We start from the raw sequence: 19,193 nt of genomic DNA on the forward strand, positions 1-19,193 counted from the left end.
AAATATTTAATATTTTCAGAATTAAAAGCTTAATATTAGTTTTTCCACTATTTCAACAATCATGTCGGACATTTTATGATAAAACCTTTTAGATATTATAATATTTAATAAAATCAAAAATCTTTATAATTTTCTATAAAATTTTTATTTTTGGAAATTTTGGTTTTATAATTATTTGTTTTGTGTATAACTTTACTTTTAAATAATAATACAATGATATAAGAAGTAAAATATTGATATTTCTAGAAAAGTTGTTGCTAAAGAAATTATCGAGAATGAATCGAACATATTTTTTAAAGTATGACACAATTTTTCGAGAAACTTCATTTGTTTTCGAATCTAAGGTAATCAAATTTAGACCCATCCTAGACAAATGAAATTCCTTAGTGCAGTTCTGAAGTACATTGGCTAATAATAAGTTAAAATAAAAAACACATAAAAATAATTTCAATTTGTTTATGAAAAATCGTGTTATAATTTTTAATTATAATAACTAAATATTGAACTGAAACAAAAAATGTGTGATACAGTAACAATTTTATAACAAATTTGTAATATTCAATCGAAACATCAAGTCAGTTTAGTACAACCCATGTAAGAAACGAGTTACTGCTTTCACAACTATTCGGAAAGCAATTGAATTCCTATATGAAATAATAACTTCGAAAGTGTTAGAGATACATATATGAAATTAGTTCGTAAGTAATTTTTAATAAAAAATATATTAAATTTTTAGTAAATATCTTAAAAGTATATAAGTTGTTTATAATATCATAATAATAAAAGAATGGAATTTTTTTTTTTTTACAAGTAAAAAAATTAATAATAATACAAATTTAAAATTTCTATCACTCTCTCATAAATTTACACTCACTCACCTCTTTAGTTTGTGAGTGTTATGTTCTTATTTTTAGTAAGGGAAGGCGCTCACTTACTCAAAATTAGTTTACAAATAAATATCCCCACAAATATCAACAAATAGATAAATATCTATCAGCGCATAATAGCATCTAGTGTAAAAATATTTGAAGAATGTAATGATTAAAATCTAAAATTATGATTAATACGGGAAAATATTTACATTATATGTTCAAATCACATATAAATAAATGCCTTTATGACTTAAATAAAATAGTCAACTAACCATATCATGGGAGGTTTTGTTGTATTTAACAATTTTTTTATTGAATGGTAAACAACTAACATGGAAAAATAATATTTTTTTGCGAAATTGTTTATAAAGGTAACAATGGAATCAACACGTAAATAAAGTTCTCGAGATCGAGATCGAAATTCAAATGAAAAATTAAATTTAAAATACATAAAATGGTAAGTACTTAATTAATATTATGGTAATTTATTAATATATACTTTAACTGAAATTATTAATCCACTATACTTATTCATTATTCAAAATTTCTTATTGTTTTCATATTAAAAAAAAATAAAATACATACATACATATCGTCACCTAAAATGCAAAAGGACCTATCATGACTTGAAAATTTTACAGGAGAGACAAAAAACATAATTCAGCCCAATTATGAATAAAAAATTCCGCGGGAGTTTGTTCCCCGGGAGTTTCCCATTGAATTTGAATAGAAAAAATTAAAAAAGGGAAAAAACTCCCGGGGAATTTTTATTCTTAATTGGGCCGAATAAAATTAAAAGTGTTGTGGTTACAAATATGATTTTCTTTCTACAATAAAGTCGTTATTTTTAAAAATAGAAAAAAATAGGTGTGCATTGATTGATGCACTGTACCAATATCCATAAAAAACTCAATTTTGAATTTTTAGGTTGTTACGTCCTTTTGCATTTCAGGTGACGATATCTACATATTGTACGTATGTATGTAGGTTCATATACATACAGGTGAAAAAATAAACTAGCATGCGATACATTTAGCAGGTGCTATAAATAGTTGTAAGTACATACATATGAATAAGAAACATTTGTGATGTTATAAAATGAAAAATGGGGTACTATATAAATTAAATGTGCATGTTCATTACTACAATACTGTGGCCATCCAATGTCATAAATACATATCATCGCTGATACAAAAATCCATATACATAAAAGTACTTACTTCATCATCTATTTAAAATACATACATAAACATTAACTATGTAGTTAGTAGTATTTACAAAACTTAATTTTCAACTTGTGCTTTTCAACTTTCTGCAGTTGGGCCCGGAGAACATTGGTTTCAGGGCAAATTAGAATTTATGCTGAGTCAACGTGGTAAGCCTCTGCTTGTACATGACGGTCATACGTTTGGCATCCAGTATGTGCGCAAGGATAAGAAATATTGGCAATGTAATTTATCCCGCAAGTTCAATTGCAAAGCACGCGTAACCACCACCGATACTGGAGAGATTATTGTTACTAATAACGAACACTGTCACACAGAAATCCGACAACATTTGCGCAAAGATTATCAACGCAACAAGGTTATGATGAATGCCCTCATCAATTTAAGTACAAATCGTTTAGCAGTGGAAAATTTCCGGCGTCATAATAGCATTGCCAATAATTTAAGTAATTTGCAATCTATAGTAGCTGCAGCAGCTTCAACACCATTAGCCTTACAGTCGCATATCGAGGGTGTAAATCCTACCACAGGTAATCTTTTAGATTTGGGTAAACGATCAACCAGCTCTATGGATATTGACAACCACTTCAAACACACTCAAACCCCTCATTACGAACACCGCATACACAACCCCATGCATAAGGCTGAGGAAGATGACTCCCACGATGAACCACTAGATTGTGGTATTAGATCATCGGCATATCAGAACGAACGAGAAAGTGCAAACATTTTAAATGAAAATAATAGTAACAATCCCAATACTCCCCAATCGACTATACACACTGATACCAAAAATGATTGGCAATGCAAAAATGAAGAGTTTCAATAGGATAAAATCATAAAATAAATAAATTTGTCAAGAATTATGCATTTCCTGTTGAATATTGAAATGTTGTTTTGGGGATTTTCGTTATTCGTAACAAAATATGAACATCCATAATAAGAAAGTAAATTCAACCACATACAATCATTTTTTTTATTAAAATTTATTTTATTTTAAATATAGATTTAAGTGATATTCGTAATATCGAGCTTGATGATACCCAAAATTACGATGATGTTAATTTGCCAATAGTCTGATGCCGTTTTCTTTTCTGGGAAAAACTGTTGCTATTTATACCCTACACCACCATCATGGGGAGGGTATATTGGGTTAGTGCTGATGTTTGTAACATGCCTAAATAGTGTCCCAACACCCACCTTAAAGTATACCAATCTGCTCAGGATCACTTTCTGAGTTAGGGTAGCCAGATACTGAAATGGCAAAAAAAGTACATCAAAGAAAAAAAACAGTACAATTAATTAAAAAAAAGTACATTTGTGTTTTTATTGAAAACGCCTTTAATTTATGTTAATCCCCAATTTTATTGATAAATTCACAGAAATTTATTGTTGGGGGATAAGCTAGTTCCTATGCGCATTTCTGTCAGCGAAAAAGACGTAAGCGACATAAATACCCATTATCTTGGAAATATATAAAATAAATGCAATATATAGTTAAGAAGTAACTGTGCATACATACTCAATTTCACGGTAATACTTAGACTTCAACCAAGGATATTTAAAAAAACCTTCCCCTGTAAAATTTGGTTTTTGGTGCTTACGTCTTTTTTGCTGTTATGACTCGAAATGTTTAAAATTTAATTTATATACAAAATACTCTTAACAGTTACGGTCTCGGCTATAGCAATTCAAAGAATATGTCAACCACGACTGAAAAAATAAAAACCCTTGAACATTTTTTCAAGACGAGTTGAATAGGGATAAAATAAACTCCAATTTTACTATGTGAATGTATTTAGAGCTTATTAAGCGGATTTTCGCATATTTTTACATGTACCTCGTTCGTTGTATGTCACGTACGTATACCCTTATTTCGCTCGATATTTTTAACAACAATAGCGATATTCACAATGTAAAATACTTGGCATAGTAAAAAAGCAGAAGAGCTATTTATTGACAAACATTTCAATTTCTAATGTATTTTGTTTTACCAGCCCAAGTGCACTACATTGTGAATACCGCTAATGTTACAATTGTACTTTTTTTTAAATACCCTCTGAATGGAACAGTTAAACTTATTTTTACAAAAAAATTAATTCCAGAAAAGAAAACGGCATAAATCAAAACAATGTTGTGGACATTTTTGGCATTTCGCAAGGATTAAAAACGGTGAAAATACTATTATTTTTGAAGAAATTAATTATTAAAAATAAAAAAAAAATAAACAACAAATTCTTGAAATATTTAAGAAATTTATTTCAGCGCAGAAGAAATTTTTGTACACACTCACTCGATTACTATTTAAAATACTAGCAAATGATTTTAATTTTGCACATGGTAGGTTACCGATTCGAAAACGTAAAAAGATTTCGCTAATTTAAATTATTTCGGTAATGGTATTTAAGCGGTAACGATATCTTGGGTTATTTCGTAACGGTATTTGATGTTAGTGCGGTAATTTCAATCTGACTTAAATTACAAAAATTTTAAAAAAATCTTGATTAGTTCCATGATACAACAATATAAGGTACACTCAGTAGAAAATAAATTCTCAATTATACAATTCATGTAACGTCAAACAAAAGAAAATATAAAAAAATATGAAAATCAAAATTTGACGTTATAGGGCTAAATATTGAAAACTCTCCCTAGTGATTCTACCTTCTACAATTATTGTATCATGGATTAGTTCATAATTACAATAAACTTATCAATGAGAACTGAACATATTTACATATAATTTAAATTTGACATGATTCCAAACGATTTCTCTTCATATTGACAAAGTTTTACATCATGTGCCAACATGTTTTATTATCAAGATTTTAACGTCTATAAAAATTTACAATTAAAAAAACACATTTTAGGATGGACATAATTATCAATGAGGTAAATTAAAATAAGTAGTACATAACTATTAAAAAAAAAACGTTTTTAACAAGATATAAATAAGAAAATAAAATTTCATTCCAATTAATCAAAATTTATATTAATATACGATTGATAACTAATATACTCTTTCTTAGTTCATAGTAATTATTGTTAGTGTAATTAATACAAATTAATATTAATTAAACCAAAATAACCACAAACAAGTTAAAAAAAATTATTTAATTATAGTAGTAAAGTCGAGTAATTCTAATAACAAGTTTTTGATCTTTAGTTCATAAATTTCTACTAAAATTACATCAGTCAATACTCAATATAAAATTCTTATTGATAGACTATATTCAAAACATGCCACCTCGAATTTTAGTCAAACTGAGTTTTTAATTGCTCCACATTCGATATCAATTTAAAGGCGTATAAATAAGTTTTGTGATTTTTCTATATTTGTTTTTGTTATTTTGCTATCTCTAAATACAAATTGTTAATAAAATATTATTCAACATAATTTGTTATAAGAATTAATTTTAAATTTATTTTTAAATCTGAGATGCTGATATATCAGTGTTAAAAAATTAATATTCATACGTGTAAAATGTAACTAAACTGAATTGAAATTTTTCTTTGCTCTCTTGAAAACTAGGGTGTGTTCGTAAATGCAGTAAATTTGTGAATCACTGATGCCACGGCCTGCAAACTTTTGCAACATATAACTTAATGATGCATTGGTTGCACAAATTTGCGGCATCACTGCCAACAATTTGCATTAAAAAATGTTTGACGTAAAGCAATAATCGCAAATATGCTTTTTCGAACGCTTAAATTTTAATTTGCTGCAGTGATGCAATCATACTGAATTTACGAACACATCCATTGTTAATTTTGGCATTTTTTGAATACGTATAAACAAATATAATATAAAAAATATACATAGATATAAATATATTCAAATACTCTTAGTTATTTTTAATTTACCAAAGACATTTCCAAAGATAAAATAAGTAATTTTAACTAAAGCATAACGATTTATAATAAAAACACTGGCATTCAAAAGGAAAATTGTTAACAAGACTTTACGAAAATAATATATTAAAATATTGGTTAATAAATGTTGACTAGCTTTGGAAACTGTTTCTGAACACTGGTATAAGTTACCCCAAAAATGTATTCATTAAATAAACAATCAGTTATGTATACATATTACGAAATATTTTCCAAATGTCATGTTAAAAAATAAAATTGTTTAACTATGTAGATCTAATATACATAAGTAAATATTTTATAAAAAATAAAAAAACGGATATGTACCTATGTGTACATCAGAAAATAATAAATTAAACTTAATTATAGATAACATATGTATATTAAAAATGTTTTTTCTATGAAAATATCCTCTCTATATAGTGAGCAATTTATCAGATTTTTAATAATTATATTGTTTTTTATTATATACACAATACTTTTATATTTTATTTTTAACATATCTAGATAGTAAAATTGTTAGACAAATTACCATTGCTGTTTATGAAATAAAAATACAAAATCATATTATTTGGGACTAAATGATGTTTTATTTATTGGATAAAGTTATAAAATGATTGCCAGCCATATTTATAATGCAAATTTGTATGCTTACTACTGCACAATTTTATTATAAATACTGCTGTGGGTGATTAAATGTTTATAACACGACTTAATTTCTGAATACGATTTAATAGCAAATCGCCTTGCTTAATTGTGGCCTGATATTGCCAATTTTTATTGTCGGGACGATTAGTTTCAACAATACCACCAACACGATCTACTTTAGCATGCAACCGTCCGGCGGCTATAAAACGAGATAGTTCCTGATCAATATAGTCTACATTAACGCCAAAAGCTTCGGCCATATATTGCAAGGTTAAAGAACGATAAGACTCCAATAGTTGTGTATAGGCCAAAATACGCATTTCACGGACATAGAAACGATAATGAGGATGTGCTAAATAATCATTCCGTAAAATGATTTCAACTTCGGCCAAGTGTTTGAAAAAGTCAGCATATTGACAATTGTATAATGAAAACAAATAACGTTTTACGTCGGGCAGACCATGTAATACTTCTTGGATTTCCGCTCCTTTTATAACTTTATCGCGTAGTTCATTGCGAGGTAAAGCAATAAGGGCAACATAGACCGTATAACGCACAAAGGTGGGATAATCCATTAGTTCGTAAGAGGTAAATGTACTAACCGTATCCAAGAAGAATGTTGCTGCAGCTTTAAAATCGCGTACAGCTACTGAGTAAACACCCTGGTAGACCTTTAACCGATTGCGTCTATCCCAATCTCCGCCTTCTTCTATTAAATACTTTGCCTTTTCAATATTACGTGTTATCAAATCATGGTCCAAATAGAAAAGGCCCAAGCGTATTAAATGAAAGACTATGTCCAAACGATGGCCTAATGATACAGTTTTTTCATAAGTTTTACGAAATGCCAACTCTGCTGCTACTTTATCGCCAATGCGACATAAGTATTCCGATTTTTTTAAATTGGCCTCTCTTACTTCCATCTCACCCAAGTTCTTTTCAGCATCTTCAATAGCCTCATCCAATTTCTCTAGATCCTTTCGATTTTGTTCCTTCATCCGATCAAGCAAATCATTTTCAACGGTCCACTGTAATTCGTTGCATAGATACTCATAGTATGGAGCCATATTATCCAGTTTCACTGCATCCAACAACTTATTTTTCAATTCAACTTCGTGTTTATGTTCAGATAGTGTTAGCAGAAACTTGTACTGAGCTAACTCCAAATTAGGATTTTTCTCCAATCCTTGTTCTTCCAAGTTTTCGGCAGGCATTGTATTTTTTAACAATAGATTTATGAATCAAACAAATTACTTTTTTTATTTATTCTATAAACAAGATAATTTTCGCGACAATAGATTCAAGACAGCAAAGTCATTTATACAATGAAGTTGGCCGCATGCGAATTGCAAGTAAAAGAGATGCCACATTTTTCTCGAAAAGAAATTAATTCGGTGGGTCATATTGTTTTTTAAAACAAAAATATATGTTAGTCATAAATAAATAGTGTCTAAAGATATATCTAGAGCATTTGGTTGAGCATATAACAAAATCATTACAACAGTTTGTAATTTAACAAAGCTAAAAACTATATATAAGTTTAGGACTTTATATAAAGATAGTAAATACATATTTTTTGGTAATTATTCGAACTTTTTTTTTATGTAATAAAAATGAACTTAAACCTAATTAAAAATTTACTTTCAAATGATAGTAAATACATATCTCCTATAATTTATAAATTATCTGAACAAAATAGGTATGATTGAATAGTGATTCAAAATAACTTTCATCTGATATACAATTCTTATTAGAATTGTAGTGTATTATTAATAGTATTATAAACCGATAATTTAGATATTCAGAAAAAGTATTTTGAGCGAAATCAGCGAACGAAGGTCGACAATACAGAAAATATTAATATTGACAGTGAACACAAAATGAAAATATGAAGAGTTAAAATGTTAATTTGCATTCTTTATTATACTAATAATGCAACAACTAGCGACTTAAAACACAATTTGGATTATTTGGAAAAATTTTAAAAATATCAAAAATATATGGTTGCAACTTTTACAATAAAATTATTTTTTGTAGTGAGAATGAGTGCCAAACGGTAGCATATATGAGGTGAATACAATTTCACTAATCTATAGAGCTAAATATTTGATAATTAGGTAAAAAATGTACGGCCATAACATATGTATGTATGTTGAATTAAATCCAAAAAAATTAATTAATAAAATAAAAATATGAATAACGACCGGATTTATGAGATTGCTAGACAATTGTCAAAATTTATCAGAGTAAAAAAATATTTAATATAAAATTTTCTCACCATAGGAAGGTCGTATGCCAACCAAATCGAACAAATAATGATTTAACGTCTTTCTGCAACTTTCCATAGTAATGGTTTGCGGAAAGCCTAATGCAATACCCTTAAATCATCCCTGATTTTATTAAAGAAATCAATACCAGAAAAAGCAACTATGTGCGCTGTCATCATACGTAAAAAAGGGGAGTTAATCGATAAAGTCAGCGAATGAAAAATTATAAATTGTAGAGAAATTTGTGTGGCTACTTATTAATTGTAAATTCATGTAAAAATTGAAATTTAATAAAATTACAAAAAAGAAATACATCGTCTATATTGGGAACTATAACAAATTAATAGAAAAATGATTGGTGGTTTGTTTGTATACAACCACAAAGGCGAAGTTCTAATTAGTCGGGTCTATCGAGATGATATCGGTCGTAATGCAGTGGATGCGTTCCGAGTCAACGTCATCCATGCTCGACAGCAAGTACGATCACCGGTTACCAATATAGCTAGGACAAGCTTTTTCCATATTAAGGTAATATTTATTTCTATCTTAAAATAAGAAGAAAAAAATTCAATTAATTTTGTACTCATTGTCAACATGAACTGATTTTTGATGCCATTTAGCGTGCCAACATTTGGTTGGCTGCTGTGACCAAACAAAATGTAAATGCTGCCATGGTTTTTGAGTTTTTGCTCAAGATCATTGAGGTCATGCAATCGTATTTTGGTAAAATTTCCGAGGAAAATATAAAGAACAACTTTGTTCTCATCTATGAGCTTCTGGATGAAATTCTTGATTTCGGTTACCCTCAAAATACCGATTCCGGTACTTTGAAGACGTTTATAACTCAACAAGGCATCAAGTCAGCAACGAAAGAAGAGCAGATGCAAATTACTTCTCAAGTAAGTTTAAAGAATTTATAATAACAAATAGGGGCTATGAATTAAGAGTAATGAATATGATAAAATAAAAAAACGTTTTTTTTTCTACTTGTGATAAGAAAATTTTATGTACATTTAACAGGGATGGAAAATTTATGTTTTTTGGTACTACATATTTGATTAAATTAAAATGACCGTTTAATAAATTGTTATACATTATACATGTATGTACATATACATGTAAGTTCAAAAAATTCAGTATCAACAACATTATATTTTAATCATAGGTAATTGTACATAATGAAATGTTTTTATAAGATAATTCGTTTCCCAAATTTTGCATCCGATCGTAATATTTATTCGCTATGTATTATTTAATTGTTAGTATTAAAAAAAATAGTTTATTTTGTTTTCGTTAATTTTTAATTTTTTGAGATATAAATTAAGTATTTTTCAAAAAAAAAGTTTTTTTGTTTTAAGTTGAAAGGTCTTAGCCACGAAAACTTGTTTAAATATTTAATTAATCTCATATAGGTTACTGGTCAAATTGGTTGGCGTCGTGAAGGCATTAAATACCGACGTAATGAACTATTCTTAGATGTTTTGGAGTATGTTAACTTACTAATGAGCCCACAAGGTCAAGTGTTGTCCGCTCATGTTGCTGGTCGGGTGGTAATGAAATCCTACTTGTCAGGTTGGTATTTATAAAATTATGAACAAAATGTATTGATAATGAATTTAAAATTATGAAAAAAATGTTTATGCTCCAGGTATGCCGGAATGCAAATTTGGCATAAATGACAAAATTGTAATGGAATCTAGAGGCCGTGGACTTTCGGGAAACACTGAAGCCGATACTTCTCGTTCTGGCAAACCAGTTGTCGTAATTGATGATTGTCAATTTCATCAGTGTGTTAAATTGAGTAAATTCGAGACAGAGCACTCAATAAGTTTTATACCGCCGGACGGTGAATTTGAGTTGATGCGTTATCGAACAACAAAAGATATATCCTTACCATTCCGTGTTATACCGCTTGTTCGGGAGGTGGGACGCACTAAAATGGAAGTTAAAGTGGTATTGAAATCGAACTTTAAACCCTCGCTATTAGGACAAAAAATTGAAGTAAAAATTCCAACGCCACTTAATACATCTGGTGTTCAATTGATTTGTCTAAAAGGAAAAGCTAAATATAAAGCTTCTGAAAATGCCATTGTATGGAAGATAAAACGCATGGCTGGCATGAAAGAAACCCAATTGTCTGCTGAAATTGAACTTCTTGAAACAGATACTAAAAAGAAATGGACACGACCACCAATTTCCATGAACTTCGAGGTGCCATTTGCTCCGTCTGGATTCAAAGTACGTTATCTTAAAGTATTTGAGCCCAAATTGAATTACTCTGATCACGACGTTGTAAAATGGGTACGTTATATCGGACGCAGTGGTCTCTATGAAACTCGTTGTTAAATGTAGCCTCCTTCTAGTTACATACATACGTACATCCAAGTTATTATATGTTGAAAAATTCCTTTAGCAATACTTACATTTGCATTATCAACAAATTGGCAAGTTTAAAGTGTTAAACAATTAAGATAAAGAATTTTGACCAATTTAAAAAATTGGAACACAAAATGTTATAATATGTAATTCCAATAATATATTCAATATACAACCTATTATTTAACTGTATTAGTTTATATGTATTTCTATTTTTTTATTTTTTTTTAAATTTTCCCACTCCATTTCTTATGTTTGTTTTTTTTTCTACAACATTTAACGTATTGTGTGTTGTTATGAAATATTTTTCTTATTTTGTATAATAATATGTTTAAATCAATATTTTAATTATAATTAAAACACAAATTCCACATGAAAGTAAAAATATGTACACTTCGGAATCTTTTTAATTTGTTTTATAAACCCATTTAAAGAATCCAATCAAGTACTCTTTCCATCGTATTGGAATTTTGCGACATGTCTGCATACTAGTTTATGCTGAACATGACATCAAATGTATTGTCTGGCTCATTAAACTTTCATAAACTATTAAGCAAAAACAAGACAATTTCATAATTGCTATTTATTCTAAGTAATGTTTAATTTTATTCAAATTAATATTCGCTTAAAATGAAGGGAAATACATATACCTAAATGTGACCGTACCTTTAGATAATTGGTGAAAATATTGATCAGTGTAAAAGCCAGAGTTTTAAATCGTCACTAATCAAATATAAAATGATGATAGAATGCCAGCAACACATAAACATTAAAATAATATAACATTAATAAAATAATCGTTAATTAGATAAAATATAATCATTATTACAATATACTATATACATAAACATATATATTACTGAACAAATATATACATACATACTCGAATAGTATTAAAATAATAAAATGTGCTACTATTATTTATTATGTGCAGTTCATTGATAGAATCTCAAATATATAAAATTGTTTTCATTTCTTTCGTTTGATAAAAAGTGTTAAATATGCAAACAGTTCAATTCTGCTTGGAATTTCTTAACCTTTGCAAGTCTTACGCTGCTGAATTTCAAAATGTTTAACTGTCCTTTATGGAAGCTGATAAACGACTTTAATATAAGCATGTTTTCATTATAACTATTATATGATTATAGAAAATATTTTTATATTTTTCTTTTCACTTCTGTTATAACCAGGGAAGCCGCTCTAAAAATAAGCTATAAAAACAAAATAAATTAAACCCCATATTGTAATTTTTACATAACATTGCAATTTTTCAAGTAATAAAGTTGTTTTTTAATATTTTTTAGCTTTGATGTACATTAAAAAAACCGGTACATTATCCAAACTAATACAAAGTTATTGCTAAAATTGATATAAAATATTTTTAATATTTAATTTTTATTGTCTAGAAATTATCAAATGATTAGTTTTTTTCCAAGATTTCTGGATTTCAAATTCAAACAATAACATTTATCATATTATTATTGGCAGTAGCTACTGTCATCCATATTTGTATTTTCCGACTATTAATTTCCATAGCGATTTTTTACATATTAAGACAATATGAAAAATATTCAGCTCTTTCTAACCGTACATAATAGGTTGGGTAAATTTTTTTGCGACAAAGACGCATCGTGTTTCATATTCTATAGGTCATTCCAAGAAACCATAGATCAAAAATTAATTTCGAGACCCCCGAATTTTTCAAGGTTTTTTTGAAAATATTAAAGAATCGAGTCAAAAGAAAATGTTTTTTCTCTTGCCAAATGTACAGTTGGGAAAAAACTAATAGCACCACTGTGACACTATTTTTTTCCAAAAACAAATAACACGGTGCTACGATGAAAAAAAAACTTGGAAAACGATCTAGCGTGGATTATAGGGCTTGCCGAGTAATTAGAAATTGTGTCAAAAAATTTGAGAATCACCCTCAAATTCAGAAGTTATTCAGAAAAAACCGTTTTCAGTAATGTTCGTCAACTTATCGATCTCAGTCAGTCTCTGTTCGACTTTAAACTTTTAAACGGGGTTGGAAAGAAAACTGAATGCGCTTTAAAACGACGTGTATTTTTTTTTATACATTTGTTATAAGTAGGGGGCGGATTTTCATGCATTTATTATTGGAAAATATGCGCCTAAAATATGCTTCAAAAAAATCAAAATATGACCTAAAAATTTAAAAAATATGCACTTATATTTTTGTGCAGAAACATAAAATAATTAAATATGGATTTCGAAATGTCCAAAAAATACACAATACTGTTGCCATCAGTTAGAACTCTTTAAATTATACCAGGAATTAAAGTTCTAAAACTATTTTTAAATAATTTCTCTTCTAAAAAACGATAGATATATTAATTGTAATATCTTGGTATGAATACTTGTTTAAAGCCATAATCTTTAGAGCTTCTATATTGTGACTTTCCTTTTAAAATCATCAATATTTTGATCGTGCTGTAGAGTAGCATCCAACCTTAATTTTTATCTCGTAATAACCCAACAATTAAGCAATTAATAAATGTATCCCTTATAGACGGAAATTGTTAATAATCCAATTTATATATTTTGGGTCATTTGACTTCTCTCTGCATTACAAATAGAAGAGAGAAGTCAATTGGTTACTTTATACATCCCATGTAATCTAGCATAAAGAAAATTGTCATTTAAGTGTCTCTATGTAATCTATAGTGTAGGGACTTTAAACGTTAATTGTGTAGTGCATTTGTCTCTAAGTTATCCAAAATCATTAGTTTACGACAGTCTCGTAGAACTGCTTGGAAATGACTGCCAGGAGCGGTAACTGTTTATGTGTTACAAAATCTTTCGATAACGAAATCTCTTATAAATCGAATTTGCAATGAAAACAAATATGAATGTTTTTCGATACATTTAATGAATTTTTGATACTAAAAAAACTAAACTTTTTTGAAGAAAAGTATTGTGAAATGATAATTTTCAATTACTGATAGAGAAATGAAGAACTTAATGCCAGTTTCTCGATGTCGAAAGAAGTTAGTCGATAACATTTACTGCTATTTCTATAACAAATTCGACACAAATTTTTTTGTCGAAACAATGTATTGCCCATTAACGACAAAAAATTATATTTTTATTAAAAATTGGCATAATATGCATATAAATATGCATTTTGAAGTAAAATATAACAAAATATGCATTATCAATAAAATATGCACTAACAAATCGATGCCATTTTGCAGCAAAATGTGCGATTCGGATAGATAATTAGTCTACATTGTATTTGGACGTTCGAGAAAAAACATGCATTTGCATATAAATCCGCCCCCTAGTTATAAGTATTGTTTTTGTTAAGAATATTTAAAAGAAAAACACAATTTATCAACTTTTTTGATTATAATCGCTTTTCATTGCTTATTTTGATATGGAAGCTTAAAAAAATTTATACCAATGTATTAAGGATATTTAGTTCATAACAAACAATCGTTTTAAAAATATTTTAAATAAAATGGATCGTGGAAAAGAATCCAGTGCGGAGAAACGCGAAATAATCAAAAAACTAATATTGGATGGAAAATATTATGAGAAGTTGGTTGATTGGTTGGGTTTTCTAACAAAATTTCACAAGTGTAAAAAAAATCAGAATGTAATTTTTCCTTTTTTTGAAATGAATAACCTTATCAAGATTTTAGGTATCGAAATAATTGGTCATAGCTGGACTAATTCAACATGTGTGAATGTAGTATTGCTACACCAGCCGTACTTTATTATCTAGAATTGTTATCTTTTTTATGAAATTTTTACTGAAATACATTAATACAGAATTTATCATTACGTATGTTTGATTGTTCGTTATGAAGAATAACGTTCGTTATAAGACTTTTTGTATGTATAGTAGGGTGGCCCCTAATTGTAGTCGATGTTCCCAATTAAAATAAGTATTTACTTCACTTTAAAATAACATTGCTACAAACATTTAAAGACATTCGATTTTTGACAACAAATAAGTAATAAATAACTATGAATTTCTAAAAGCCTTAGTTAACATTTCATATTTTTAAATAATTTTAGTTTAAAGCTCTGAAAATTAAGTGTTTGTCCTCAAATTCATTTTAAAAAAATAACGAAATATGTATATGTATACCAAAATGTATTTTTCAGAATTTAAGGTAACAGAAATTATTACCATAAACAAAAATTTCATGAAATCAATCGATAAAACCATGAATAAATATACATAGATCGGAAACTCTCCTGTCAATGACCTAACTCAGTTGCCAAAAACCTAAGTTTGTTTGAGTTTTTTTTCGAGCTTCCGCTCCATGTGTATTTCTCTATGAAAAAAAACTGTGAATACAAAAACAACATCGTATGTGTGATTATTTTGAGTAATTTTTTTGTTTGAGTTTCCGCTTTATGTAACAATCTCTATGGATAAAATAAGCAAGCAAAAAATTTCAAAATAACTAGAACAAAAATTCTTTTTTTATAAAATAAAGGAAATAAATGTTTCATCTAAAAATGTGGAACTTATTAGCGTTGCTCAAATATTCATAACATACCTTGGATATATGAAAATCGTGTTTAAAAAAGTGCGTCTTAAGGACCACCCTAATATATGTATATGTTCTAGTATACTATTCGTGTGGAATTGAATAAAATATTTTAGCACAAAAATAAAACTAACAAATATATTTTGCAAGTGAAACAGAAAACATCGTGTGAACTATATAAAATTCAAAGACAAAATGGATTCCGATGGAATTATTCCAGATATTATTGATAGTAAGCCGGAAGCTATTGCTCATATGACTTATGGTAGTGTCGATGTTTGCTTGGGTAACGAATTAAAACCGAAACAAGTCAAGGATCAACCTAAAGTGACATGGAACGCTGATGAGAAATCATTATACACTCTATTAATGGTAGACCCTGATGCGCCATCACGAGATACTCCTACATATAGAGAAATCTTACATTGGTTAGTTATCAATGTACCCGGAAGTAACGTTTCTGAAGGTCAAGTCGTTGCCGAATACATTGGATCCGGTCCACCAGAAGGAAGCGGCTTACATCGTTATGTATTCCTCGTTTTCAAACAAGCAGACAAAATTTTAACAGATAAATTTATTTCAAATAAGTAAGTAAATCAAAATATTCTTTATATCATAACTTATCTATCCATTTTGTATCTGTCTCTCTCAGATCCCGTGAAGGTCGTTTAAGCGTAAAGACCCGTGATTATATTACCAAGTATAATTTGGGAAATCCTGTTGCAGGTAATTATTATCAGGCCCAATATGATGACTATGTGCCAATCTTAAAAGCTCAACTGGAGCAATAAATAAATAAATAAATACACACAGTTTTGGATTAAATAATAAACTTTTTCATAAACATCATCACCCACTGTAAAATATTTTGTTTATATTTTTACTATTATGTTTTTAAATGAAATTTTATTTGCATAATATGTATCTACAAAAATGGTAAAATCGATTGCAAAAATAAAGTGTTGTTGTGGCATTGCAATCTGTAGGATTTTATAAAATTTCTAAATGGTTTATAAATTCCCTAATATAAAATCAGCAACCTTTTTATTAAATTCTTCAGCATATTTCAAATGAATATTGTGTTTGCCATCTGCAAATTCATAGTATCTGCAAGAAAATTAAAATTATTAGTTTAAGCAGTTGTAAAAAAATATAAAAATTAATTTGAATGGCTCCTACTTTGTTCTTTAGTATATAAAACTTACTGATGCAAAATCTGATAACCAGAACCCGTTCCGAAAATCGATTTAGTGTTGTAAAATTGTGTAAATGTTATCTTTTCTGATTTTTTCCAAAATGTTTCTATTTAAATATTTTTAAACTTTTGAAATTAACTTCTAACATAATTAGGTATAAAATACACGAAAGATAGAAAAGTTATACGTATATTATACATACATATGTATATTAAAAAATAGTTGTTTCACGACCTTTGCATGCCAAAAAATGTTAAAAAATATATAAAAATAGGATTTCTTGAATATATGGTGCGGAAACGTACAACTTATTTTACATTCGGTATCAATATTTGATTATTATGAAAATAAAATGTATTAAAAGTTAAAAAAATTTATTTAAATACCAATATTTTTGAAAAAAAAAAAAATACTATTATGTAACTTCTTTGTCGATTTAGATATAGTTGAACAAAGGTAGACTCATCCAATATAAAACTATCTAGTAACCGTATTACTGCATTCGATATCGAGTAATACTTATCGTTATTTTCTTATTACACTTTGTTATAATTTCGATATCAAAATCATTTTTCGATCACGAATGCAGTAATTCGGCTACAGGTCTAGTGAACTCACTTGGCTCCTTGTATATGTTCTCTTAAATATGGAATATGTTCTGCTGCAATCATTGGATCTTTTTTACCATGTAAAATAAAGGTAGGTGCATTTAACAATGTTACTTCTTTTTTACAAAAATCTCCGTCGCGTTTAGTGTGAAACAGTACAACAGCATCTACCCATTCGGACCAAAGTTCCGCAAATCTTTCGGCCCCGTAGACTTCTTCCATTGGTTGGCGCATTCGTGGTGACCACTTATTTACGTCTCGTATATTTTCCAAGGCCTTAACTTCGTCAGCATTCAAGTATGCACCTGCTCCCCAAATAACTAATTTCTCTATATTTTCTCTATAACGACCGGCTGCAATTAAACCAGTTATTCCACCATCACTCCAACCAACAATTGAGAATTTTGGTCTATTTAAAGTCTTCATAAGATTTACTGCGCATAGTGCGTCGTTTTGGAAAAAGTCCAACCCCCATTGTCTTTTTGGTGGAATAGATTTTCCATATCCTGGTGGATCCCAGGCGATTATAGTATGGTTTGGTAATAATCTTGGCAACTGCTCTATTTGAGGCTTAAAATCAGTCCAACTGGATCCCAGAGCACCTGGTAGAAGTAAAACATTTTTGTCTCCCTTCCCGCTCTCCACAATGTTAATATCAATATCATTTACTTTTACCTTCCGTTCGCAATGCGAATATCGTTTCGTTATATTTCTGCACAACACCTGTCTGGCAGATGTTACAATTTTGGAACCTTGAAGAAGCATGTTACAAAATTTTGAGGACAATAAAAAAAAAAAAAACTGATCCAAAGCCCTGCTGATCAATAACATCATCCGTCAAAAACGCAAATTTTTACAAGGTGGTGTTAGTCAAACAGTTGACTATTATTATTTCATTTCGATTGTTTGGTATTAGTTGCTGTCATAGTTTGATTTTGAATTTTAATATCATCATATTTATTCTATGTTAGTCTATAATATACTTATTTTTTACATACATGTGTATGTAAATAATAAAATGTCCAAACTATTTAACGGTTTCTTTATATTAATTTGATTGTATTTCTTCATACACAGTAATCAGTTGTTTCTGACATTTGCAAGGTTTTCTTGTTGTAGTAGAACGTCACCACCTTGTATAAATTTGCCATGTCCGTCTAAATATCCACAAAATCGCATGAAAAATATTTAGTTTTTGGAAACATAATGGCAACACGCATAGTTCGACCGAATATTAAGAGACGAATACATAAACTGAATCTTTTGAAATGAAGAAAACTTGTTTATTAGTATGTGCCAAATCTTTTATGTACCAGAGCAAACGGATAGTCCGATTTTAAATAATAGTCCGGATAGTCCGATTTTAAATAAAAAAAAAATTAGTATTTTTCCGATTTTTTACTCTATTGACAGTACAAAAGTCCGGGCTATAAATTGCATTTGCAAAATATTTAAGATCACATTGGTGCATACAAACATGGTTGCCAATTTAACCATTTTCCGACTATATCTAGCGATTTTGTTTTCATTTAGCCATAAAAAAATGGCTAGATTTAATCTAGCCGGAAGATTTAGCCATTTTATTTTGTCCTAGCCTTTTTTAT

The 19,193-nt window shown here is 28.6% G+C and overlaps 5 protein-coding genes across 5 annotated transcripts in view; 3 read left to right on the forward strand and 2 right to left on the reverse strand.

Moving 5' to 3' along the window:
- The window catches only part of LOC135948770 (uncharacterized), a 96,556-nt gene extending 90,006 nt beyond the window's left edge, over window positions 1-6,550 (forward strand). Inside the window, exon 2 of the mRNA XM_065498209.1 lies at window positions 2,144-6,550. Within this exon, the coding sequence (XP_065354281.1) occupies window positions 2,232-2,927 (696 nt within the window). The 5' untranslated portion in view covers window positions 2,144-2,231 and the 3' untranslated portion in view covers window positions 2,928-6,550. The remainder of the gene's footprint in view (window positions 1-2,143) is intronic.
- Window positions 6,536-7,903, reverse strand: Rpn7 (regulatory particle non-ATPase 7). Its single transcript, XM_065498208.1, has one exon. The coding sequence runs from the start codon at window positions 7,828-7,830 to the stop codon at window positions 6,661-6,663; it is 1,170 nt and encodes a 389-aa protein (XP_065354280.1). The 5' UTR covers window positions 7,831-7,903; the 3' UTR covers window positions 6,536-6,660.
- Window positions 7,904-9,086: 1,183 nt separating this feature from the next.
- On the forward strand, window positions 9,087-12,166 carry AP-2mu (adaptor protein complex 2, mu subunit). The gene is made up of 4 exons (XM_065498210.1): window positions 9,087-9,411; window positions 9,504-9,782; window positions 10,296-10,455; window positions 10,532-12,166. The coding sequence occupies exons 1-4, from the start codon at window positions 9,235-9,237 to the stop codon at window positions 11,227-11,229; spliced, it is 1,314 nt and encodes a 437-aa protein (XP_065354282.1). The 5' UTR covers window positions 9,087-9,234; the 3' UTR covers window positions 11,230-12,166.
- A 3,799-nt stretch (window positions 12,167-15,965) lies between these two features.
- Window positions 15,966-16,649, forward strand: LOC135948774 (protein D2-like). The gene is made up of 2 exons (XM_065498212.1): window positions 15,966-16,372; window positions 16,438-16,649. Exons 1-2 carry the CDS (start codon window positions 15,981-15,983, stop codon window positions 16,574-16,576), a joined length of 531 nt encoding a protein of 176 aa, XP_065354284.1. The 5' UTR covers window positions 15,966-15,980; the 3' UTR covers window positions 16,577-16,649.
- On the reverse strand, window positions 16,599-18,419 carry LOC135948772 (valacyclovir hydrolase). The gene is made up of 2 exons (XM_065498211.1): window positions 17,600-18,419; window positions 16,599-16,892 (listed from the first exon to the last, which is right to left on the reverse strand). The coding sequence occupies exons 1-2, from the start codon at window positions 18,352-18,354 to the stop codon at window positions 16,796-16,798; spliced, it is 852 nt and encodes a 283-aa protein (XP_065354283.1). The 5' UTR covers window positions 18,355-18,419; the 3' UTR covers window positions 16,599-16,795.
- Window positions 18,420-19,193: the final 774 nt, after the last annotated feature.

The sequence above is a fragment of the Calliphora vicina genome, chromosome 1 (assembly GCF_958450345.1).
Source record: "Calliphora vicina chromosome 1, idCalVici1.1, whole genome shotgun sequence".
Lineage (NCBI taxonomy): Eukaryota > Metazoa > Arthropoda > Insecta > Diptera > Calliphoridae > Calliphora > Calliphora vicina.

Bases quoted from the DNA above. Each gene is read 5' to 3' on its own strand.
- Rpn7 (XM_065498208.1), bottom strand. From the start codon at position 7,830: ATGCCTGCCGAAAACTTGGAAGAACAAGGATTGGAGAAAAATCCTAAT.
- AP-2mu (XM_065498210.1), top strand. From the start codon at position 9,235: ATGATTGGTGGTTTGTTTGTATACAACCACAAAGGCGAAGTTCTAATT. The intron at 9,412-9,503 runs GTAATATTTATT...GATGCCATTTAG, and splicing joins CAAGCTTTTTCCATATTAAG to CGTGCCAACATTTGGTTGGC. The intron at 10,456-10,531 runs GTTGGTATTTAT...TTTATGCTCCAG, and splicing joins AATGAAATCCTACTTGTCAG to GTATGCCGGAATGCAAATTT.
- LOC135948774 (XM_065498212.1), top strand. From the start codon at position 15,981: ATGGATTCCGATGGAATTATTCCAGATATTATTGATAGTAAGCCGGAA. The intron at 16,373-16,437 runs GTAAGTAAATCA...TGTCTCTCTCAG, and splicing joins GATAAATTTATTTCAAATAA to ATCCCGTGAAGGTCGTTTAA.
- LOC135948772 (XM_065498211.1), bottom strand. From the start codon at position 18,354: ATGCTTCTTCAAGGTTCCAAAATTGTAACATCTGCCAGACAGGTGTTG. The intron at 16,893-17,599 runs GTGAGTTCACTA...ATTTTCTTGCAG, and splicing joins GAACATATACAAGGAGCCAA to ATACTATGAATTTGCAGATG.